General features: G+C 35.9%; 2 protein-coding genes and 2 long non-coding RNA genes across 8 annotated transcripts; 2 read left to right on the plus strand and 2 right to left on the minus strand.

Moving 5' to 3' along the window:
* The first annotated feature begins 2,262 nt into the window (after positions 1-2,262).
* On the plus strand, positions 2,263-5,259 carry LOC137246456 (protein transport protein Sec24D-like). 4 transcript variants are annotated; one of them, XM_067777544.1, is made up of 5 exons: positions 2,263-2,797; positions 3,594-3,728; positions 3,794-4,020; positions 4,081-4,369; positions 4,423-5,259. In XM_067777544.1, the coding sequence occupies exons 1-4, from the start codon at positions 2,762-2,764 to the stop codon at positions 4,154-4,156; spliced, it is 474 nt and encodes a 157-aa protein (XP_067633645.1). In that variant the 5' UTR covers positions 2,263-2,761; the 3' UTR covers positions 4,157-4,369; positions 4,423-5,259. The 4 variants fall into 4 exon arrangements, with proteins under 4 accessions (XP_067633645.1, XP_067633647.1, XP_067633646.1 ...); XM_067777546.1 differs by having other exon boundaries at positions 2,266-2,793; XM_067777545.1 differs by having other exon boundaries at positions 2,267-2,975.
* Positions 5,260-7,828: 2,569 nt separating this feature from the next.
* On the minus strand, positions 7,829-10,796 carry LOC137246457 (uncharacterized). The gene is made up of 5 exons (XR_010951504.1): positions 10,664-10,796; positions 9,760-9,927; positions 8,585-8,749; positions 8,390-8,503; positions 7,829-8,328 (listed from the first exon to the last, which is right to left on the minus strand). It is a non-coding gene; the product is annotated as an uncharacterized lncRNA (long non-coding RNA).
* Positions 10,797-13,376: 2,580 nt separating this feature from the next.
* LOC137243955 (uncharacterized) lies at positions 13,377-18,991 on the plus strand. Its single transcript, XR_010950687.1, has 3 exons — positions 13,377-15,897; positions 15,962-16,177; positions 16,252-18,991. It is a non-coding gene; the product is annotated as an uncharacterized lncRNA (long non-coding RNA).
* DNAlig1 (DNA ligase 1) lies at positions 16,975-24,776 on the minus strand. 2 transcript variants are annotated; one of them, XM_067772329.1, is made up of 8 exons: positions 24,624-24,776; positions 24,495-24,557; positions 24,014-24,433; positions 23,772-23,944; positions 21,409-21,874; positions 17,865-18,487; positions 17,560-17,805; positions 16,975-17,499 (listed from the first exon to the last, which is right to left on the minus strand). In XM_067772329.1, exons 1-8 carry the CDS (start codon positions 24,641-24,643, stop codon positions 17,138-17,140), a joined length of 2,373 nt encoding a protein of 790 aa, XP_067628430.1. In that variant the 5' UTR covers positions 24,644-24,776; the 3' UTR covers positions 16,975-17,137. The 2 variants fall into 2 exon arrangements, with proteins under 2 accessions (XP_067628430.1, XP_067628429.1); XM_067772328.1 differs by having other exon boundaries at positions 24,495-24,643.
* Between the last annotated feature and the right edge of the window lie 843 nt (positions 24,777-25,619).

Here is a 25,619-nt window from a genome sequence, read left to right on the forward strand (position 1 = left end):
GAACAGTAGGGGCGAGATGTTGGCGGATCAAATAGAAGAAACGACGTTCTGCACAATAAACGGAGACGCCCCCACACGTATGGTAGGAAGCTGTCACAGTTCGCCAGATATCTCAGTGGGAAGAATATAAATCCTTTACAGACAACCTCTTTGCTGCCCTCCCTATCCCGACTGATGCCCGCCAAGGGGAGCGTGCCTTCCGCAAGGTCATTGAATCCGCCGCGGCACGTTTCATTCCCGCCGGGAGAATTCCCGAAATCCGGCCCCACTTCCCGGCGGAGGCCGCAAACTTAGCGAGAGAACGTGACCTTATAAGGCAGCTTGATCCAGGCGACCCCCAAATAAGGGATATAAACCAACGCATCAGATTGCTTGTGGATGAACACAAGCGGGCGAAATGGGAGGAGCACCTAAGAGGTTGTAACCTCTCTACCGGTGTGGGTAAACTTTGGTCCACCGTAAAGTCCCTATCGAATCCGACTAAGCACAAAGACAAAGTTTCCATCGCCTTTGGCGACAAAGTGCTGTCGGATGCGAAAAAATGTGCGAGCGCTTTCTGCCGACAATATATAATGCATTCTACGGTCGACAAAGTTAGACGGAGGGCCAACAGACACGCACATAGACACAAATTCAGCGCGTCACCAATCACCATCACCGCTAAAGAGGTTGAGGACGCCATTGGTCGCGCTAAACCATCCAAAGCAGTGGGCCCAGACGGCATAGCCATGCCGATGCTTAAAAGCCTAGGGAAAGAGGGTTTCAAATATTTAGCGCAGGTCTTCAACCTGTCTCTTTCCACCTTTGTCATACCCGAGAAATGGAGAATGGCCAAGGTGGTCCCGCTACTAAAGCCTGGTAAACCAGCTAACATAGGAGAGTCGTATCGTCCGATATCTCTCCTATCGCCAGTAGCAAAGACGCTCGAAGCCATTTTGCTCCCTTATTTCCAAGCAAATTTGCAACTAGCCTCCCATCAGCATGGCTTCAGAAAACTCCATAGCACTACTTCCGCGCTAAATGCCATTAGCACCCAGATAAATTGCGGTTTAAATCAAAACCCCCACCATAGAACAGTACTCGTAGCGCTAGACCTATCAAAAGCTTTTGATACGGTCAACCATGGCTCGTTACTGCAAGACCTGGAAGGGTCTACCCTTCCCCCATGTCTTAAAAGGTGGACCGCAAATTATCTGGGTGGTCGGCAGGCATCGATGCTATTTAGAAACGAAACATCAAAGCCAAGGAGAATTAAACAAGGGGTGCCACAGGGTGGTGTCCTATCCCCACTTTTGTTTAATTTCTACATATCTAAGCTACCTTCACCACCGGAAGGAGTCACAATCGTTTCCTACGCCGATGACTGCACAGTAATGGCCACAGGCCCAGGCCCACAGATCGATGAGCTATGCAATAAAATAAACGGCTACCTCCCTGATCTCTCCAGTTTTTTCGCCTCGCGAAACCTGGCATTATCACCGACTAAATCTTCCGCGACCTTATTTACAACATGGACGTCCCAAATGTCGACCATTTTGAACATCCACGTCGATGGCTCTACGCTATTTTGCGGTGTAAGACAGTCGATAGCGTAGTACCATTGACGTGGATGCTCAAAATGGTCCACATTTTCGACGTCCATGTTGTAAATAAGGTCGCCGATGATTTCGTCGCTGATAATGTCAGGTTTCGCGAGGCGAAAAACTGGAGAGATCAGGGAGGTAGCCGTTCGCGCAGTTTTTCGAACCTAAAAGCACTTTATCGCCGAATGCGATGGATATTTAGTCGTTGTGCTTAGTTGTGTTCAATAGGGACCTTACGGTAGACCATAGCTTACCCACACCGGTAGAGGTTACAATGCTTTAGGTGCTCCCTCCATTTCGCCCTCTTGTGGTTATTCGCATGCAGTCTGATGCGTTGGTTAATGTCTGTTATTTCTCTCACAAGAGTTGCGGTATCCGCTGGAAATTGTGGCTGGATTTCCGCCATTCTTCCGGCGGTAATAAAACGAGTCGAAGCGATTTCGATGACCTTGCGGAATACGCGCTCCCCTTGATGGGTATCAGACGGGATTGGGAGGGCAGCGAAGCGATTGTCGGTGAACGTTTTGTAATCTTGCCATTTTCCCTTTTTGAAGTTGATGAAAGCGTATAATTAATATATAAAGATAATATATACGTATGAAAGAAGTATAATTTTGTTCTTTTGTGAAAACTGTTGCCTGCTCGTAACGCATACACCATTGTAAATTTTACCAAGTAGCGCAACTAACAGCTGATCGGTGAAATTCGCACATTCACACGCACAGTTCTCGACTCGGTTTCAAAAAAAAACTTTAGATTATTTAGCTTAAATTTTAAAGGGAGATAAACCTTACCAATTGATGTATATATAGAATATATAAGGCATATTTGTGGTTTTTAAAAGATGATTTTTATTTATATTAAATTTTTTATCATTTTTTTTTCAACTTTAATTTAACAATTTCATGCGTTTTTAAAGCATTTTCGTGCATTGAAATACAACCATGTGCATATACGTTTTGACATTATATTTCATAATCGTTCGTATTTGCCATTCTCATTGTTTCTAAATTCGTAAACAATAACTAGAATTATTAGGTGTAATTTTTGTAAAAAATTAATTATTTATGTAAAATTTGTGGAATTGTGGTGGTCAAGAGGATTTTATTCAAAAATACTTTGCCTTATATCTTAATGTCGAAGTACGTGATGTGGAAAGTCGGGATATAGGGCGTGATATGCACTTTTATCAATCGTGTTCGGAAGCCTTGTGGGTAAAAATCTAGTTGAGGGGTCGACTGCTAATACGTGTCATAAAATATCGAAAAAGGTGTCAAAAGACGCGTATGAATCTCGACAACAATTATCCGAAGGCGGAAAATAAAATTTGTATCTCTGTCCGGAGATATTTGCAGTTGAAGTTGGCGATTTTCATGTGGTTGTTGAAATTTGGTGGGTAAAAGTCTAGTTGAGGGGTCGACTGCTAATACGCTACCAAAAATATCGAGAGAGGTGTCAAAAGACGCGTATTAATCTCGAGAACAATAATCCGAAGGCGGAAAACAAAAATTTTATCTATGTCCGGAGATATTTGCAGTTGAAGTTGACGATTTTCATGTTGTCGTTGTTTGTACCCACAAAAAAAGTGTGCATCACCGTGGTGGTAGCCACGGTTATACCACACACCCGGACTTGGCATGGCGTAGCCCAGGGTTATTTTTTGTTCTGCGCAAAAATACTATGGTTCCCACCCCCGGTTTCGGAGGTACCCGCGGGTCTTTTTTCGGTTTTTCGTTAATATCTTTTGAACGAGTTAAAATATATATTTTCCGCCTTCGGATTTTAATACTGATGTCAAGACACGTCGTTTGACAACTCTCGATATTTTTGGTAGCGTATTAGCAGTCGACCCCTTAACTAGACTATTACCATTTCGGATACCCACAAAAAAAATTGTGAACATAAGTCTTTTGCGCGGATATAGTTTTGATCTCCAAAACAAGCAGTATACATAAACATATATTTTTAAGTAATTTACTGTCTAATTAATTTTGTTATTTTACTCAACAGCAAGGGTATCCTCTACAACAACCAGGTGGTTACATGGGTCAAATGATGCCATCAACACAACCTGGACAGGCGCCAATGCCCAGTCAGCCATCCATGCCGGGTCAACCCCCAATACCCGCACGTCCTGGTTATAATGTATGCTGATACAACTAATATATTTCAAATATTGCTGATGATTATTTTTGTATTATTTTCTTTAGCTACCACCTGCACCTGGTACTGGTATATATCAACAGCCGCAACAGTATGATCAAGCCCAACGCTGTTTAGATCCCGATCAAATGCCAAATCCGATAAGCGTTATCATTGAAAATAAAAATTGCGCTGGTTGTGCTCTTATTACTAATCAACATGGTTTATTACCACCATTGGTGATCACAAAATATGTGGTACAAGATCAGGATAACTCCTCGCCACGTTACGTTAGGTATTGATATTCGAAATTAATGTTTTGTTTGGTAATTACATTAATCTTTCTCGTTTGCAGGTCCTCTTTGTATAGCTTACCTGCAACAACTGATTTATTAAAAACAACAGCTTCTCACCAATGGCACGCACGGTGAATATGAGACACTCATATCCAACATCAATGCCTCGCAATCAATTGTGGACGATGTACGCACTACATTGGGTCCACCCAGTATGGACAAGCATATTGTTTATTCCAGTTGTAAGGCGACAATTTCAAATGATGGTGCAACCATTATGAAACTATTGTATATTGTGCATCCAGTCGTAAAACTCTAGTCGACATCGCCAAATCTCAAGATGCTGGGGTAAGTTTTTTGTTATATTAGAATGTGTAGAATAAAAATGTTTCTCTTATCAGGTCGGCGATGGCACCACTTCAGTAATACTTTAAGTAGGTGAAATCTTAAAACAAGTTAAGCCATATGTTGAGGAAGGCATGCATGCACGTATCATCATTAAAGCTATATGCAAAGCATTACAATTATGCATGACCAAAATATGACATGGCTCTACATGTCGAAGCGCCAATCAAAGGAACAACAATGTGCTTTATTGGAAAAATGAGCTGCCACAGCAATGTCCTCCAAACTTATTCATCAACATCTTTTCTAAAATGGTTGTGAACGCTGTACCTTCTTTTGATGGACCCAAAGTCGCACAAAATATATAAAATCGTATTATTAAATATAGAATTGGAATTGAAGACTGAGCGTGACAATGCTGAAGTACGTGTTTATAATGTTCAAGAGTATCAGAAAATTGTTGATGCTGAATGGCGTATTCTGTACAATAAGCTAGCTAAGTAAGGCGCGATTGTTGTGTTATCTAACCTACCAATTGGTGATGTTGCTACACAGCATTTTGCCGATTGCGATATGTTCTGTGCTGTTCGTGTACCAGAACAAGATTTGAAACATTTTTTTTGCCGCAACATACATATTTTTCATAAAAGTTACTTCTTTATGCAACGCGTTGCCCACATGAAATTATAATAACTGTTGCTTTATGAAAGTTGAAAGATTTTTGTACTGTTTATTATATAAATTTAATGTTAACATTCCATAAATATGTTCAAATATACTATAAATAAATATTTTTGTAATTACATACATATATAGGAATAACGATGTGTAAAACTAACAATATGTTATTTATACATTAATGTAAGCAGTTAATAAATAGTTTCTACAATCAATCAAGGTTTTTTTTTCCTTATTTAAGTTATTATTTAACTATTTTTAATCCCTATATGTATATAGTCACAAAACTTATAAAAAATCTTAATATTGCTTTTCCACACCACCTATAAGCATATTTGCCAACTTTTAACCATGGCTATTTTGTTTGTGTTTAAAGTGTTCATTTTTTTTATATTACAGTGTTAATATTTTATGATTTGCACATTTTAAACAAAAAGTTGACAAGTATGCCTATGAGGTTGCAATATAGGCGCGTTACCGATTTTTTTTGGGTGTTCGGTTCCCCTGGAGGCCTATTTTCACCCATATAAAATATATACATTTATATACAATATTTACAAGTTAAAATAAACTTAAATAATAATAAAACATAAATACATGTTGAAACAAAACATTGCACAAATACTTCAGGTACTTTCAAAACAATTATATATACTTAATAAATACTTATAGAATATAGTCAATAACTTAAAATCATTTTAGAATTCATCTAAAGTGGAACTCAACTATAATACCTACATAAGACAAAGGCCCGTTTCGCAAAAATACAAGTCTTGGAAAAAAATTCAATTGAAAATTAAAAAATTAAAATTTTATTTCAGAAAAAATTAACAAAAGTTATTAAGACCATTTTCTTGTGAAACAGTCCCATGGTGGGGATAGCAGGCCTATGCTAAAAAAAAGTACACGAAACCGCATATTGAATAGAAAATAGAAGCCACAGTTCACAATTCAAATAGAAAAAAATAAACAATATGTGAAAGCAGAATGTGTTGATACCACAAAAAAAGAAAATAAACAGCGATTACCGATGTGTCATACACAAAAACTTTATATTTTTAAATTGAGGTTGCGTTGCATCTTTATTAAATACGTTTAACAAAAAAAAAGTTCTTATCCGAATAAAAAGACACTTAATAGCATCGCAATTGCAATTTTCGCAACAAGAGTATGGGCTTACCCCTGACATTTTATCAAAAAGAATTTGAGAAAAGCCCACTCTATGGCAAGTGGAGTCGAAGTTCTCTGAAAATATTTGTTCTATGCTGTCAATGAAGTTTATAAAATTGGAAGGTGGTTTAACTAGGTGACAGTTACTATATTGTTTTTCTTTAGTAAAAAAAAAATCTTTTTCTGTGACTTCGACTTCGAATGTAGGCAAAATAGTTAAACATGTATGCAGTTTGGCATATTTATGATACAAATAGCCACAAAAGTAAACAAACGCGTTCCGATGAAGAAAACTGCTTTCATCAATATCGATATTGATTTCTATTTGAATATCATGAAGTGTGGGAAGGGAAGGTCTAGGTAGACTCTGAAAAGTTTGCCACGAAGTATCCTGAACCAACCTATCGTTTCGAACTCGTTGAAGGACGCTATTAGAAACAAGTTCTAAGCTATCAGGTAAGGCCTCGCAGTTACCCTTGTTAACGCAATCAAGATATCCCACGCTCCAGGTCTGCCTAAATAGATAGGTGAAACGTTGCGGAGTTATTCTCGAATCATATCCCCCTCCTCTACGAATTTGGCCGAAGAAGTTTTCTATTTTATCCTGGGTGAGTTTCCTAGTCATGAGATGCGTAAAGCCCTTTTGGGACCAAAAACGCCAAAGGCGCTTCAAACTATTAATATTATTAACCCACCCGTCTAAAAAGGAAAATGAATTCGTTACATCTTTCCCGTTCCTGAAAACTTTAATTGACTTTATAAAAACTTCGGCTTCTTCGAGAAAACTAAGTTGTTCCGCAGTTGCTTGAAAAGGTTCTTTAAAGTTTCCTATTGCTCCAAATCTATAACTATTAAAAATATTGAACAATTTATCAAAAAACAGGACAAACTCGGCCGTGTTGAAAAACGATGGAGACTTAGAAGTTTTTAACGACCCAGAGCTATATAGGGCAAACATAGCACTTGGAACAGAATTGCTAAAAACCTGCGAAGCTAATTTTACACTCATTTTTTGAAAACTATTTGGTCTCAGGTGGGCGGGAGTCAATTTATGAGTGCATTTTATACTTGAAGTGGAGCAAAGTCCCCATAGCTATACTGACAATAAATACAGTGAAACAAATTTCAGTAATAGAAAGTCTAGAACAGGGCTCTAATGCTAATATGCATCCAAAAATACCGGCAGGTGTCAAAAAACGGGTCTTGATATCAATATTAATAATCCGAAGGCGGAAAATAAAAATTTTAACTCATTCAAAATATACTAACGAAAACCCCAAAAATGACACCTGATACCTACGAAACTGGGGGTGGAATCCCTGTATTTTTGCACAGCCTTTCTGCGTTGGCGACCTTAGGCCACGCTTATAGAAAAATTATTTCAGTGCTTAACGTGAAAATTGTCAACTTCACTTAACTTTCTCGATATTTTTGGATGCGTATTAGCGGTCCCCCCTTGTTCTGAACTCTTACCCAAATTCTACACTATTACCTATAATTATGGTAATTCTATACGACAGCATGACACTGCTAATACGCGTCCAAAAATATAGAGGTGTCAAACGACGCGTCTTGACATTAGTATTAATAATCCGAAACCGGAAAATAAAAATTTTAACTCGTTCAAAAGATATTAACGAAAAACCGGAATGACCCACGAGTCCCTCCGAAACCGGGGGTGAAATCCATAGTATTTTTGCGCAGAACACCTTTTTGCATTGTCGGGCTTCGGCCGCGCTTATAAAAAATTACCCTGGGTCGGTCCAACACCGGTTTGGAGACCAAAAATGTATTCGCGCAAATCACTTATGTTCACCTTTTTTTTTGTGGGTAAACATTACAACAACCACTTGAAAATCGCCAACTTAAACTGCAAATATCTCCGGACAGAGATACAATTTTTATTTTCCGCCTTCGGATTATTGTTGTCGAGATTTATACACGTCGTTTGACACCTCTCTCGATATTTTTGGTAGCGTATTAGCAGTCGACCCCTCAACTAGACTATTACCCAGAAGCCACTCACTTACCTAGACATTTCTTCTTCCGCAGGAAACTCGTGAAGGGTGGTTCCCAAAGGACAGCCCCGGACGCATCTTCGATATGGCATTATGCTGAAAAAAAGTATAATAAATATATGTTTCTATACAAGTATATTTAATATTCTATACTTACATTGTATAAACAATAAGTTGTTGTGCAACGACAGTCCAATGGATCTCTGTAAGAAAAAAACGATTAGTAATTGCACTATTAAATAAAATGGAACGACAAATACCCTCATTTAATCTGAAAATATAAAGAAATAATAATAGGTTAATAATATAATGTTTTCAAATAATATAACATGAAAATTTAGAAATACTTTACCGGCAGTTGGATGAATAATTAAATTTTGTCCGTCCATGACTTGTCAAATGCATGTTGCATGGTTGCATTTTTTCAGAACTAAATTTTTTTTAAATAATGAAATAGTAGTATGCAAGCGACTGCAATAGTAGTAGACATGTACATAAATATTTCCAACAAGCATTTCTGTAAATGTTTTTCAAAATAGCTTATAGAAAACTTGCTTTGTAAAACGATATAAGTGCGTTTTCAGTATTAAATATTTTTTACCTTCTTTCAGAAAACGTTTTGTGAGCGTTGGACACAAAAGTATATAAATAATTGAATTCTGAAAGCGAATTGTAAATGATTACAAAAAACGCGAAATAACTATTTGTCAATGTATTTTAACTTTGAAGGTTTCAAATAATTTTGAAAAACGTTTGTACATGGCAGCGAATGGCTGCTTTAAACCGCTCCTTGAGTTGTCCAAGAACTCGTTGGAATTGCAGCCATACTTCCTTTAATGAATATATGAAATTAAGAATTTATGTTTGTATATACATATATCAGGCATTTATCATTTCGTTACGATAATTAACGTTAATAAACGAAACAAAGTCATTTCGTTTCGTTTATTAACGTTAAGAACGTCAAATTAACGAAATGATTTTGTTTCGTTTTCTGCCATATCAAAACGAAATCAAATCGTTTATGTTGATTATTAATTTCAAACTATGCTGGCAATGCTATATTATCCATTTTGATGGCGGAGTCATTAAAGGTGAAAGCATTATCCAAGCTGATTGCAACTTTTCTTATGAATTTTGACAGTACGAACATTTTTCGGAGTATTTTTAACATTACCACCAACGAATTACACAAACAAATTGCATAGAGTTTGTATGTATGTCCGCTCGCTGTTACCGCCTTACGGCTTCACCATGGCTATAGCATTGCCAGCACAATTCAGACATAAAGTATCACGTTTTGGCAACGTTTTTAACGTTAACGAAAACTTTTCGTTTCGGTTAAAACGTGATACAATTTATCTTGATAATTTCTTTATCGATAATATTTCGAAGTGTTTCAACGGAAACGGTGGAAATTATTTGATAAACGATTAGCTTAACGTTAAGGTGCATCCTTGACTTATATTATTGTATGTACATATATAATATTGAAATTATTAAGTGAAATAAAAAATTAAAAATGACCTTTAAGGCGACGTTTGCGTTGTTTTGGCGCTTGCGTTGCATCTACATCTTACTTTGAACAGATGCGCTTTAATTATTATGTTTCCAATCCATAAGCAACGCAACGGCAACGTCAAAGCAGCATACAAATAATTAAAAAACTGAAGTTTTTCTAGTTGTCCATAAATTCTTGAATTTTCATTCATTTTCTGAAAAATATCCCAGCTTCTATCGCCGTTCAACTAAATAAAAACATAATTTTGTATTCATGTATCTTTTGTGATCGATCTGCAGAGCCTGCAGAACATATCCTACTGGAATGCGACGCAATCTGATAAGGGCACAACAGACCAATGGTCGCAGTGCAATCCTCAATAAATTTTCGATCTATCTATGGCAGGGAAACTCTTAACGTGCTTTATTTCAAAATGACACTTTATTTGACAAATAACTAGACGATTTCTTTCAAACAAATAGCTTGTTAGCGTTAACCGAAGATGGTAAAAACGGCCCCTGGAATTTTCACCTTATATAGCGAGAAAGTTAAGATGTAATGCATAGGTATAAAATGCTTGCATGCATTAAATCATTTTTATTATATAAAAGTAGTATGACATTGAGATTTTAGTTCTGCTATTTTTAACATAAAATAAGAAGTAAAAAACATGATTAATGACGTGTTTCATTTATTTTCATGAGGAATAAATCGTAAAAATAAAAATCATGTTATTGTAAAGATTATGCGAAGCCCCATAGGTAAAATGAGTAATAAAATGAACATTGGTTTGTATATTACATTTTTAAAATGAAAATATTCTGCTAAAAAAGATATAGAATGAGCATTGGTTTGTACATTACATTTTTAAAATGAAAATCTCCTGCTAAAAAAGGAGCAAAACCTAACTACATTTTTTTATTTTCGTACTTAACTACACTCCTTTTGTGATTCAGGATTTCGGGCAAATTTTCAAAAAACTCCGAACATCAATTCCTTCATTATATGACATTCGACTGCCTAGTCCACTGCCTTCCACTCTATTCGCAACATAAGCTCAATTTAAGCTGCCAAACTATATAGTAAACAATGGCATACACATTTACACATTTGGCGAAAATAAATATCAGCTGACATTTGTTTACAAATGCGCATCATTCATTGTGGCGCTGTTAAGGCCCCATTACTGATACTTATCATAGACTTGACTTGACTTGGCGTAAACTTGGCAACTTAGCCTTGATTATACTCCACTTAGCGCATACAATCTGGCATCATAATCAATAAATATCAATTTTTATGACAAAATGTCAAAAGGAAATGAAAACAAACAAATGGCATCTCAAAATGTAAGCGTCACTTAGAACTTACATAGAAAATCAAAATTCAACAGACTTCTAAAGCCCCCATTACTGATACTTAGCCACGATTATACTCCACTTGGCGCATACAATCTGGCATCATAATCTGCGTTGAAATTTATTTTTAAATAAATGTCAATTTGTATGACAAAATGTCAAAATTAAATGGAAACAAACAAATCGCATCTCAAAATGTAAACGTCACTTAGAACTTACATAGAAAATCAAAATTCAACAGACTTCTAAGTCGAGTTAATGTTGCCAAGTTTTGAGTAATCAGTAACATGCAATGTTCATTTAACAGAACTGTAAGTGACAGTTCTCAAGTCAAGTCAAGTATATGCTAAGTATCAGTAATGGAGCCTTAAGTCAAGTTAAGTGTTGCTAAGTTTTGAGTAAACAGTAACATGCTATGTTGATTTAACAGAACTGTAAATGACAGTTCTCAAGCCCAGTCAAGTCTATGATAAGTATCAGTATACCCTGCAAAAATTGTTGGATTACGTGTTCCATTTTCTTCATGTTGGAGTACTCTAACAATACTCCTTTGCAATGCGTTTGCGGACCACCATCAGCCGATCATTGCTCGTTTTTTAACGACAGTTATCACAACACGATGACGATCGAACAGCGTTGCCAAAAGTAAAATATTGCATGCAAATAACTAATAATAAAATTTTACTTTTGCAACTCTGATAAAATGCAACAGCGCACTGGTTTTATTTATACCCTGCAAAAATTGTTGGATTACGTGTTCCATTTTCTTCATGTTGGAGTACTCTAACAATACTCCTTTGCAATGCGTTTGCGGACCACCATCAGCCGATCATTGCTCGTTTTTTAACGACCGTGATCACAACACGATGACGATCGAACAGAGTTACTAAAGTTAAATATTGCATACAAATAACTGATAATAAAATTTTACTTTGCAACTCTGATAAAATGCAACAGCGCACTGGTTTTATGCATACATACTATAGTATAGAGAAATATTAGTTTCTTTATTCACGCAAATGCTAAATAATATAAGAATATTCGTAGTATAAAATATAAAAGTTGTATTGCTCCTCTTCATTTACTTTCATTTTAAATTAAATTCACTTCGATAATTCTTTCCGAAACAATTCCTCTTTAGTACTTTGGCATATGATCCTCTGTGGGTGCTCCATGGAGTACTACAGTGAAAGCACTTTGGAAAGTATTCTCACGTATGTACTCTATGGAATACTCACAAACAAAGCGAGAGTGGGATCACCTACTCCCCTCCTAGGACATCCCAATGTTAATTGGAGCACATTTTTTGTATGAATACAGATAAGATTTGGAGCAGTCCTATACTTCCAAAGGAGTATTCCTTACATTATTTATAGAGTACTCGCGTTTTTTGAAGGGTAAACGGCACTCTATTCATTACCACGAGTTTATGTGGTACAACACTGGAATTCATCTTATCAGCTGATTGTGAATTCCTTACGAACATTTAAAATGCCTAAAGCTGGAGACATTGGTGCTTTATCGGTAACCGTATCGGTAACCTTATAACAGCTGATTCGACCAACATTATGAGAATCAATACAATCGATTATTGTTGCCGCTAAAGTCGTAACCGTATCGTAGCCAACCAATTGGGTTTTGGTTTACCGTCGTAACGATAAACAGCTGATTACGTTAGGGATACGGATACAGCGATACGACATACGGCACCAATGACTCCGGCTTAAAGCAATTTGTTATAATCCGTAAAAATCAACGGCACTCGCAAGTATAGCTGGAGACATTGGTGCTTTATCGGTAACCGTATCGGTAACCTTTTAACAGCTGATTCGACCAACCTTATGAGAATCAATGCAGTCGATTATTGGTGCCGCTAAGGTCGTAACCGTATCGTAGCCAACCAATTGGGTTTTGGTTTACCGTCGTAACGATAAACAGCTGATTACGTTAGGGATACGGATACAGCGATACGACATACGGCACCAATGACTCCAGCTTATATCGCTGAAGCATAGTGTACAAGTACAAGTGTGTTGACTTATCTGTCAAGCATTCTGACAGGCACTCGCTGGATTCGGAATGACAGCGAATTCAAAATGGATACCATTACAGAATGCTCCGAATGATTGAAAAATTGAAAAAGTCCATACGATTGGTAGTCAAAAATGTTGTCGTTGAGACCAAAAATGCGACTCTAGACCTGAGATTTCCATCAGGTGAGCGAGGCTGTTTGTAGTTTTGACGTTTATCGCTTAGTGAACACACTTGGTATAGGTACACTATGCGCTGAAGAAGCAACATGGTGTTTGTGTAAAATGTAAAATTTCGTGTAATTATTACATTTTCGGTTAATGTAGTATTTTTGTGCAAAGAAAAAAAATGTTTTGTGGAACTTAAAAGAGTTATGTGTTAAAAAAATAAACGTTCGTTTATGATTAAGAAAATTTACTACTCTCGTTTATTAAAAATGCAATTTTGTGCAATATAAAAAGATTATAATGTCATGATTAATAAAGGGAAAAGGAAAAAAAGTAAAATTAATACATATGTGACATTAAATATAAATTGAAAAGGTATAAACTAACTGGACAAAATTAATATAAATTCAATAAAATATGACAATGGAAATGATGAAGATTCATTACACATATACATAACTGTGATAAAATTTGAGTGCAAATAACGGAACATACATATGTACATATAATCAGATTTTGCATAAAATTGGAACATAAAAGTATGCAAGAAACGGTACATGTAACGGGGTAGAGATTACCTCATATACAATTTATTTTTACAATTTTACGAGCAAGCAATAAATATTTGGATTTTTTGAGGAACGTATGGCTTAAAGCCCCGCACGGAATCGAAAATGATTTTGAATTAGAAGGCACCTTTTTCACACTACTAGACTGATAATTATTTACTGAATTTGGCGAATAAAAATATGTATATATGTACATATATAATCAGATTTTGCATAAAATTGGAACATAAAAGTATGCAAGAAACGGTACATGTAACGAGGTAGAGATTACCTCATATACAATTTACAAAGTTACATACAAAATCACTGAGGACATATAACGGAATATAAAACATCTGTATTTTTTAATGTACAGTCTTGTACACATGATGAATTATACCTGACATATAAATGGTGGTGAGGAGAATTATGGTAAAGGCGAAAAAGTTGTATAAAGAATTATGAAAAAGATAAACAAATTAAAGTGGACAAAAAATACAAATAAACTCAATTTTTACGACCATAATTGCATGATAAAATGATGTGACAAAGTGGAAAGTATGACACCTTTTATGAAGAATATACATCTGAAAAAATAAGTTTAAGTAAATATTGGCAAAAAAAGCATAAAATAATAACTATAACAAGCGCATTGAAGTGTAAATATTAGTAAATAAGCATAGCATAACAATTATAATAAGCGCATTATAATACCTTGTCTAACCTGTTTTCAACTTTACAATTAAACAAATTTCTACGATTGGAGCTACAACGTTACAATTAAAAAATTAATAATCCACATAAAGAAAACAAGTCACCACTGGAAATTACACAAAAGCTGAATTATTTAACAAACAACATGACACAAGATGACTATTTTAATATTATTACAATGGGAGGATGCCTGAAGCCTCTGGCTTGGGCATGATGGGGGTATCACTTGCTGGATGGGAGTGAAATTATGATACATACATACATAAAAATATAATTCACGATGAATTGCAAATTTTAAAAAGCACATGGTCATATATTTAGCAATTATAAGGAGAAAAATTGTGCTACGGGTGTTTACTTTGTGACATATGTATGTTAGCTGCTTATGCACGTCTAAATGTTGCAAGTATATTACCCTTATACGTTTGTTAACCTGGCGATTTAAGAGGCAATTTAAAGGTCCTCTTGCCATTTATTGGAATTGAAAGATTAAATTCCCAAAACTGGAAAAAATAAAATAAAAATCAACGGTTATATAAAGGAATTCGGGTCAAATATACTTACGACTGATGGAAAAATATTAATTTGTGCTTACTGTGGAATTAAAGTAAATCACGACAAGAAACACCACATTCAACAACACCTACAAACGGAAAAGCACAAAACAGCTGTATCATTGAAACTTTCTACGAAGGTGGAACCTGTTACCTCATTTTTAAATACACCGGATTCAAACGAATTTTTCCGAGATATCACCAAAATGATGGTAGCCTGCGATATACCATTATTCAAAGCTAACCATACGGAATTCAAATCGTTTATGGCAAAATATGCCCAGAAGAAGGTTCCTTATCAATCAACTATGCGAACACATTATTTAAAGGAAGTTCACGAAAATGTTTTGGAAGAAATTCGGTCGAATATTGGAGATAGCAGTATTTTTGTATCAATAGATGAGTCTATTGACAAAGCCGCCAGATATGTCTGCAATGTTGTTGTTGGTCCTTTGCGTCAAGGTGGTCGAGGTTATCTCCTATCCTCCGAAGTAATTCCAAAAGTGCCTCAGAAATTGCTAAGCTTTTTGATAATTCCTTGAAGCTGATATTTGTAACAGATGCCGCACCATATATGAAAAAAGCGTAGTAGGGATTTAGTTATTTTACCCACGAATAATCCATATTACATGTATTGCTCACGGAGTTCACAGGATATGCGAAAAACTTCGAAACCAATACGCAAACGTTGACTCCTTAATCGCTAATATAAAAAAAGCATTTTCAAAAAGCCCCTCAAGAATTCGTTTTTTTAAAGAAAATCAACCGGATCTCCCTCTACCTCCTCAACCTGTAAGTTGTAAATATTTAAAATATATATGCATATATTGTGATTAAAAAAAATTTTGCTTTCAAGGGTCTTAACGCGCTGGGGAACTTGGCTTGAGGCAGCATCTTATTTTGCAAAATACTTCAACGAGATCAAAGAAATAGTTGAAGGTCTTGATGACGATGCGTCCTGCATTATTTTTGCGAAAAAATTGTTTGCAAATAAGGGCATCCGAGAGGAGTTGGCTTATATCCAGGCAAATTTTGGTTTCCTATTAAGCGAGGGAAATGCTTCAGAAAAGAGGTATTGTGTTATTCTTATACCTGTGTTTACTCGTATATATAAAGTTTCTAATTTATTGGTTTGTATTTACATAGGTGAACCTATTAGCAATCCATTGGCAATTCTCAACAACATAGAAAACAATTTAAAACAGGCCAAGGGACCAGTAGCTAAAATTATATTAGAAAAATTTTATAAAATATTCCAATCGAATCAAGGCCTGCAAGTTATAAAAAAAGTTGCCGCAATTGTGAATGGCGAAAAGTTTGTGGAATTACCAGAAAATATAGCTATAAATGAAGTTGAGGTTTTGAATTGGGCACCATTGGTATCTGTAGATGTTGAGAGGACAGTTAATTCCTTCAAAGATATGCTTCGGGATAATCGCATGAGATTACTGCCCGAAAATTTCAAAATGCATTTAGTAGCATTGTGCTACTATGAAACCACCATATGCGAAAGCAATCAACCAGTTTAAATATGTAAATATTTTTGAATATATATGCATACATGTATTTACAATGTACATTGTACATATCGAGTATTGTCGGATTGTACACCCATACTTAAATATGTACCAAACAAGACTAAAAAATAAATGCCTTTTTTTTGCCTTTTTTTAAAACTAAATTTGCCTATTTCTCAGGTTTTAGCGCCTATAAATCCTATCCCTGTTCATAACACACAATATTCCACTTCTGAAACAGTTTATAAATTTTTGTGTAGAAATTAAATCGAACGTCACTTTTCCAACAGATGTACATGACAAACAGGCTTAACTTAAAAATAATAAAACAGTAACAAAATTTTAAATAGTATTTTGTGTAAAATAACTGTAATGTATCGTTTAGGTATATTTTCAAAATACATTTCAACGCATAATTTGACCAAATTTTGTAATTTTCAACTAAAAATGTGAGGCATATGACGCTACCTACAAAACTTACAAGACAGCTTATTTTATATGTAAAATTTTCATAATCAATAGAAATCATCATCGTATTCAGCGGCGTTTGATTTTTGATTTTTGACTTGATCTTGATTGCGATACATGTAAGCAACTTGTTGAGCAGATGTAGCATCCTCTGCCGATTTATCCTCTCTTATGCGTATAAAGCGAGGAAATCTCAACGATATACCTTTCTCTGGATCAATAACACCAATACCAGCCTTGTGTACAGGGCTTAATGAAAGATCTGCACATTTTACTTCCCACACTTGTATCGCCTCGAACCACGTATCTGGCGCTAGTGCGTTATCAAACCTATAATAGGATTTTGGTGCTGGTATTATGTGCTCTTTGAAGAATTTGGCATGTGCATTTAGATCCTCATCGCTAAGACCTTGAGATAATTTTATGAAATATGTATATTAAAAATATTACAGGAAATTATTATCATTACCTGTGCCAATTTTACAAATACTTTGATATTCTTCATTTTCCTCGTCATAACACGCAAGCAGAAAACCACCATATACTCCTGTGCGCTTGCCTTTTCCTATGTAGCCACCGATAACTACAAGATCTAGAGAGTCGCCAACGCCTGTCAAATAATCCTTTTTCAGTTTTAACCATTTATGTGATCGTTTCGCAATTTCATAAGAAGCGTCATTATCCAGCGACTTGATCATAAGACCCTCACAATTTCCTAAAATCAAAGCATGTCTTACATATTTTACATAAAGTGGAAACAATCTTGCAACTAACCTTTAATCGAACTTTCCAAAAATACTTGTATTTCATCAGGATCGTTAGTGTCAAGCGATGTGGCAAATTGGAACTCTCCCTCGATTTCGTTAAAATTGTCCTTTAATAATTGCCTCCGTTCAATGAAATCCTTAGATGTTAGTGCTTCGCCATTTAGATACAACAAATCAAAAGCATAAACGCAGACTTGTACTTTAATCTCCTCTAAATCAACATTTTTCCGTTTCCTAGTACTGAGTACTTGGAAAGGTAGGATTTGCTTTTGCTCAATATCCCAAGCAACAACTTCGCTATCAACAATGTATGAGTGTACGCTCTCCTTTTTGAACTTTTTAATTCCATTTATTATATCAGGATATTTTGTTGTATTATTTTCTTGATTACGCGAGTATATATTTACACATCCATCTTTATTGCCATGTATTTGGGCACGTTCACCATCATATTTCCATTCACATGTAATGTTGCCCTTCAAACGGTCCATCACCTCAGATACACCACGCGTAGGATGGGCCAACATTGGTTTCAATGGTACTCCAGGTTCCATTGTACAATACTTTAGCATATCATCAATACCATGAGTGAGAAGGGTGGAGATAATTTTGTCGAAATTCGGGCATTGGCTGCAGTGTAAAATGATGTAAAATATATATGTATGCTAATATTTATATAAGTAAATTTATATAAGTAAACGGCTGATTGACTGTGTTGTATCTTATAAGAATGTACTCTGATAACAGCAAAAGAAAGGTGGAATAATTTTCCATGTAAAGCCTTAAACTCAATAGGCCTCGTGTCCTTTCTCGCCAAGACTATACAATGGAAGACCACTCAGCATAAGTAAGTGGAACTCCTAACAGCCAAGTTCCTGCTAACGGTTAGCGAGAAAAATAATAATATCTATTGATAGTCGTAAGTAAGACCAACTGAACCTTAATCAGGTTATGCTACGCCTCACATTTTTAGAAATTTCACGCGCCCAATGCTTTTATTTAATTGTCTGATCAACGCCCTAGATTGATGAGGAGTGTGATGACTAGTACCTAGGACCTACCTAATTATTTTCTATCTTTTAGTATTATTATTACTTAATGTAAGTATTGCTTTCAATAAAACCGTTTAACTTAAAAAAATTTTTTTTATTTATTTTATTATACTGAAATTTCACTAGCAAAATTTGAATTTTTGCGCTCCAAAGTTTTCTGACGTCACCTCTAACGGGAAATGAATTTTTGTAATGAAATTTCACTAACAAAATTTAAACTTATGTGCTCCAAAGTATTTTGACATCTCTTCTAACGGGACTAGAATTTTTATACTGAAATTTCACCAGCAAAATTTGAATTTAAGTGCTCCAAAGTATTCTGACGTCACTTCTAACGGGAAATGAATTTTTGTAATGAAATTTCACTAACAAAATTTGAACTTCTGTGCTCCAAAGTATTTTGACGTCTCTTCTAACGGGACTAGAATTTTTATACTGAAATTTCACTAGCAAAATTTGAATTTATGTGCTCCAAAGTATTCCGACCTCTACCGGGAAAAGAATTTTTGTAATGAAATTTCACTAAAAAAAATTTGAACTTATGTGCTCCAAAGTATTCTGACGTCTCTTCTAACGGGACTAGAATTTTTATACTCAAATTTCACTAGCCAAGTTTGAACTTATGTGCTCCAAAGTATTTTGATGTCACTTCTACCGGGAAATTAATTGTTTACTAAAATTTCACTAACAAAATTTGAACTTATGTGCTCCAAAGTATTTTGACGTCTCTTCTAACAGGACTTGAATTTTTATACTGAAATTTCACTATCAAAATTTGAATGTTTGTGCTCCAAAGTATTCTGACGTCACTTCTAACAGGAAATGAATTTTTGTAATGAAATTTCACTAACAAAATTTGAACTTATGTGCGCCAAAGTATTTTGACGTCTCTTCTAACGGGACTAGAATTTTTATACTGAAATTTCACTAGCAAAATTTGAATTTTTGTACTCCAAAGTATTCTGACGTCACTTCTAACGGGAAATGAATTTTTGTAATGAAATTTCACTAACAAGATTTGAACTTATGTGCTCCAAAGTATTTTGACGTCTCTTCTAACGGGACTAGAATTTTTATACTGAAATTTCACTAGCAAAATTTGAATTTTTGTACTCCAAAGTATTCTGACGTCACTTCTAACGGGAAATGAATTTTTGTAATGAAAATTCACTAACAAAATTTGAACTTATGTGCTCCAAAGTATTTTGACGTCTACCGGGAAATGAATTTTTGTAATGAAATTTCACTAAAAAAAATTTGAACTTATGTGCTCCAAAGTATTTTGACGTCTCTTCTAACGGGACTAGAATTTTTATACTGAAATTTCACTAGCAAAATTTGAATTTTTGTACTCCAAAGTATTCTGACGTCACTTCTAACGGGAAATGAATTTTTGTAATGAAATTTCACTAACAAAATTTGAACTTATGTGCTCCAAAGTATTTTGACGTTTCTTTTAACGGGACTTGAATTTTTATACTGAAATTACACTACCAAAATTTGAATTTATGTGCTCCAAAGTATTCTGACGTCACTTCTAAAGGGAAATGAATTTTTTTAATGAAATGTCACTAACAAAATTTGAACTTATGTGCTCCAAAGTATTTGACGTCACTTCTAGCGGGAAATGAATTTTTTACAGAAATTTCAATAACAAAATTTGAACTTATGTGCTCCAAAGTATTTTGATGTCACTTCTACCGGACTGTATCTAATACTTGTTCAAAGAGCCAAATCGGACAGACAAGTACGATTTTTTTGAATATCTCATTTTTTGCGACACCTAGCCTGAATTTTTTTTACTAAAGCGGTTTCTATTTCTGTATGTCAAATATGATTTCCAAATATGAGCCAAATCGGACCATAAATACGATTTTTGTGAATATCTCGATCCTTGCACCACCTAGCGGCGATTTTTTCATAGGTCGCTTTCTATTCATGTATGTATAATGTGTTCCAAATATGAGCCAAATCGGACCACAAATACGATTTTTGTGAATATCTCGACCCATGCGCCGCCTAGCGGCGATTTTTTCTTATTATTGCATTGTCATCGGGTTCTGAACTATATTCCAAGTTTCAAGCTTGTAGCTTATCGGAAAGTCACTTAAATTTTAATTACAAAATTCGCGCTGGCCGTGCAGCCTGTCAAGTCAACCTAAATAAAACCGTTTAAAAAGGCTATGGGCACCGTACGCTACTTGACTGCTGTATATACGACGACTAGCAGAGTTTAATTGCGAAGGTGAAAAAGATAGCATGCCATTGCATGTAAGACGCAATCAACAGAGCAATCGCAACTTCCGCGAAGACGATAAAAAATTTAAACATTATCTGGCTTAACTTGCTAGATTATGTTACGCGAATGTATGAAGACACTCCGCCCCAGATTTGTGTATCAAAGCAATAGTCGTATTGGTTTAGCAGCTGCAGAAACAACAACCTAACTTTGTGCTACGTGTATGTCATAATAACAATAAATTGTGTTTTAGATCTTACCAGTAAGCCGTTTTAAGTATAAAAGTAATATCCTCGATATCTTTTTTTTTATCACCTTCAGATTGTTTCTTCTTTTTCGTTTTCTCATCATATGCTCTGCTATGCACTAATGCTGTGGCCAATGCTTGAAATAAACTTTTTTCTGCAATACCTATTCTCATTTTTCCAATTAATGATCGTATAATATAACGTGCCTCAGAATATCGCGATGCTACGAAAAGATCATGTATAATAGGTGATTTAGCTTTACCAGAACTTTTTGCAATTGTTCGCAATTTTTGATACACATTTTGCACCGTCAGTGGCTTTGGTGTAAACATCATGCGTTGCGAAACTCTTGAACGTTCAGCAACAATACCCAAGTCGCCGATTTCTTGAGTTTGTGTTTTTATAAATTTTAGCTCACGTCCGGTGGATACAGCTATAACTTTCATTAGTGTAGTTTCAGCGACACCCAGCTCAACTCCTGTAAATAAGTAATCAAATTTATTAAATGAAGTAATTCCGTAGTCATCGAAAAATGATTTATTTCCAATTTTATCATAATTCAGTTATTTGGTTTAATCTGTTTACGGTTTTGAAGAGGTTATCTACTCACCATATGATTATAAAAAACATTTCTGAAGACGAGATCTACAAACCCCCAGCGTATTAGGGGGTTTGGAATATACCCACGGCAGGTATACTTGTCGTAAGAGGCGACTAAAATACGGGAATGATTCAAGGGGTCGCAAGCGCAGTTTATAATTACCGTGATTGTCGGGCTTGTGCCTTAATGGTGCTTGTTACCTACCGGATCTAGGACCATCAACATCGATAACACTCTTTATCGCTACAACAACAACAACAACAACGAGCTCTATCAATGTTTACTTCCTTGGGAAATCTTTCATTCGATTTGTTATTAACTTGACGTGGAGATAGTAAACTTGGAGCATACTTCAGAATCCATTGAAAATTTAACATAAAATGAAATAATGTTTCACTAGATGGCGCAAGGATCGTGACATTTAAAAAAAATATTGTCCAAGCAAGTTTTAAGTAAATTCCCGGTGAGGTAGAGACTTGAAACTTTAAACACAGCTTGGACCCCTATTTAAATGCAATAAAATATGTTATTGAAGAATCATATGCGATTGGGAATATTTTTATGGTTGTTGTAGCAGTGCTTATGATTATGATCGGTTTTTATAACCTAGGAAGCCGAAGATTTGAACAAACCTTAGGCCACTATTTGTTTCTAATATTCAGGATAAAAAAATCTTTTAGATGGGCAGAGAGAGAGAAAGGTCGGTCGATTTTTATTTAACTTCTTAATGCGCTTGAGACTTGAAACCCTACAAAATATTTAAGTAGCAATGCAACAAAAGTAGGAAAGAAACCTGGGCATCCCAACAGACGACTGATTGATGAGGCCATACCTCCCTGGGGCTTAAGGAGTCATCTCCGTAAGCATTATGTGGTAATATGGCACCTAAAAACACAGCCGTATGGTGCAAAAAAGCACAAGCAGGTCCTCAGTGATATCCACAAACAGGCGTTGTTGTTGTTGTTGTAGCGATTAGGTTACTCCCCGAAGGCTTTGGGGAGTGTTATCGATGTGATGGTCCTTTGTCGGATACAGATCCGATACGCTCCGGTAACAGCACCATTAAGGTGCTGGCCCGACCATCTCGGGAACGATTTATATGGCCACATTAAACCTTCAGGCCATCCCTCCCTCCCCACCCCCAAGTTCCCTGAGGAGCTTGGGGTCGCCAGAGCCTCGTCTGTTAGTGAAACGGGATTCGCCGCTCGAAGGTGAGGTTGACAATTGGGTTGGAGAAGCTATATATTGCGCTACACAACCCCTTGAATCCCCACAAACAGGCGTCGGACCTATTTGCTACGAATTGCCCGGCGAATCCAGTTCTTAAAGATAAATACCCAGAACTTGGTGAAGAGGAACGCACTCTCCCCAGGGATACGCGCGTCACTCTAGCTGAACTTCGATCTGGGTACTGTAACAGAATCAACCCCGACACACATGATGTATGTCCTGCTTGCAGTGTCCCCACATGGCACCAACCATCCCTTCAATTGTAATGTGGAACCAACGCCCTAACACCCCTCTCATTATGGTCTACCCCTGTTGAAGCTGCAAGTTTCCTTGGACTCCCGTTAGAAGCGGTTCGATAGAACTCTAGAATTGCTGGTTAATACAACTTTCTTATCTGTACGATAAATACAAATTTTTGGTTAGTGGTTTTTATAAAAGCTTTCAAAACCTGACTTTGTGGAGAGAGCAATTTTTTTCAATATAGGTTGTTATAGTATGTTATTAGAAAGGAAATTTTCATGCACTAGATATTGTCTATACAAACCTTCATATGCTGGCGCCAATTGATTTATACTTAAATAGATACAGTAAAGTAAATCATCGGGGTTCAACAATAACACCGAAGATAAAAAGTTCGCAAGTATTTCTACCATCGCGTAGCGGCCTTTGGTATCCTCGATCAGTTCAAAAGTTCTAGCCAAAGCCAAATAAGGTGTACTGTAGGAGCCAAAGTAAATTTAGAACATGTAAAAACCTTACAGATTTTAATAATGTGCTATATCTTACTTTTGATTATCATTCCAGTATGCATCTTTAATGGGATGATACTTTACCGCTGCAGGATTATACTCTGCGCCGCACTGGTTTGATTCTACCGAAATTTTTTTGACATTTGTAACAGCGTCCTTATTTGTGGTATGTTCTCTTTGTTGCTGTTGTTCCTTATCTTGGCACTCTGTCACCTCCTTTTTATCATCCTGCGTTTTGAATATTGCTGCTATTTTTGGTATTTCGTGTTTTAATGGACTTGAACTCGGCTTGCTTTTGGGAGATTCTATAGATTTTGTTGGCGTCTCTTTTGTCTTTTTACTCGCGCCATTAAGCTTTGGACCTCTCTTTATCTCGTTTTTTGGCGACACATCAGATTTTCTCTTGACCTTTTTGTCAGGTTCGCCATTTTTTGCTTTTGATTGCGGGCTTTCCTGTCTTAAATCGAAGTTTACTTATTGCTTAGGGAATATTAAATGCGCTTTAATCGCCTTATTACCTGCTACGTTTCGCGCTCACTGCATCCTCCGTATTTCCACCAGCTGCTGGTTTGAAAAATGACCTAAAAACAGATGTTTTTGAGCAATTAACATTTAAAAGTTTATTTCCTATACAGCTAATAACTAACGTTATGGATCGTTGAGCCATTTTATGGATTTAAAGTCTATTTATTATTTCCTTGCAAACAAATTCTTGTACTTGCAAATTTGTCGGTAAAACTGTTAGATGAAAAGTACCAGCGATGCAGGGTGGTCGACAAATATGGGTTTAGTGCGTAGGTACACTGAAAAAAAGTCATTATGCCGAAAAATGTGAGGGTACACCAAAGTTGGGTATTCACCCTTATCGCGAAGTTCACGCGGAAGTGTTCGCCTTCACTTCTTTTGTTCGGGTGAACTTTTTCCGCCTATCGGCAATTTCGGGCGAACAAATGATTACTTCGATCAGCTGATGCTCTATTGTGAATTGGCAGTGAACAAATAATTTACTTACAATTGTGTAAATTTTGTAACTAAGCATATATTTCCTTCAAATACAAAAAAATAGAAATAAAATAATGTTTAATATTGCACTTAGGTTGGTATTGATTCAGCGCGAGGAGAATATAAATGTGAAAGCGATTCAGAGGCAATTAAGGGACAGTGTTAACCCTTTGGAGCTAAGTGGATCACTGTAAGCTAAAAATTACTAGTTTTAACACTTTGGAATAACAAGTTAAATTTTTTTTAATTAGCTTTCGCTAGTATTAAACAAGCTGACATTTTAATATTTGCTAGATATTCTTACCAACTCTTTGCCACCATTGAAGCAAAAATTTGGAGTTCCACCAATTGTAAAGTTGAGTACATGTCTTCGTTTTTTCGCATGGGGAAAAGGCGTTGGAAAGGACCACGAAGTGGGTCTTAACCAATCTTGTTTCAGTGAGGTGCTCAACATTTTGGAACCGTTGCTTTGTCCACAATGGATAACTAACTTGGCCAACTGATACGTTGTCATAAAAATAGAATTTACATACTTAGCAATACAGGAATTTCGCTTTTTTCCACTCAGCTTCCGATTGGGCATTATATATTGATTTATTTCTAACTAGAGGACAGAGCTGTAAAAGTGTGCAATCATTTGA

Source organism: Eurosta solidaginis, chromosome 3 (genome assembly GCF_040869045.1).
Source record: "Eurosta solidaginis isolate ZX-2024a chromosome 3, ASM4086904v1, whole genome shotgun sequence".
Classification (NCBI taxonomy): domain Eukaryota; kingdom Metazoa; phylum Arthropoda; class Insecta; order Diptera; family Tephritidae; genus Eurosta; species Eurosta solidaginis.

Excerpts from the sequence above, each read along its gene's own strand:
- DNAlig1 (XM_067772328.1), bottom strand. The coding sequence starts at position 24,643 with ATGGCTCAACGATCCATAACGTTAGTTATTAGCTGTATAGGAAATAAA. Across the intron at positions 23,945-24,013 it reads TACTGGAATGATAATCAAAA|TACACCTTATTTGGCTTTGG; the intron begins GTAAGATATAGC and ends TGGCTCCTACAG. Across the intron at positions 17,500-17,559 it reads TATTTGTAAAATTGGCACAG|GTCTTAGCGATGAGGATCTA; the intron begins GTAATGATAATA and ends AATTATCTCAAG.
- LOC137246456 (XM_067777544.1), top strand. The coding sequence starts at position 2,762 with ATGCACTTTTATCAATCGTGTTCGGAAGCCTTGTGG. Across the intron at positions 2,798-3,593 it reads CGTGTTCGGAAGCCTTGTGG|CAAGGGTATCCTCTACAACA; the intron begins GTAAAAATCTAG and ends TTTACTCAACAG. Across the intron at positions 4,021-4,080 it reads TCCTCGCCACGTTACGTTAG|GTCCTCTTTGTATAGCTTAC; the intron begins GTATTGATATTC and ends TCTCGTTTGCAG.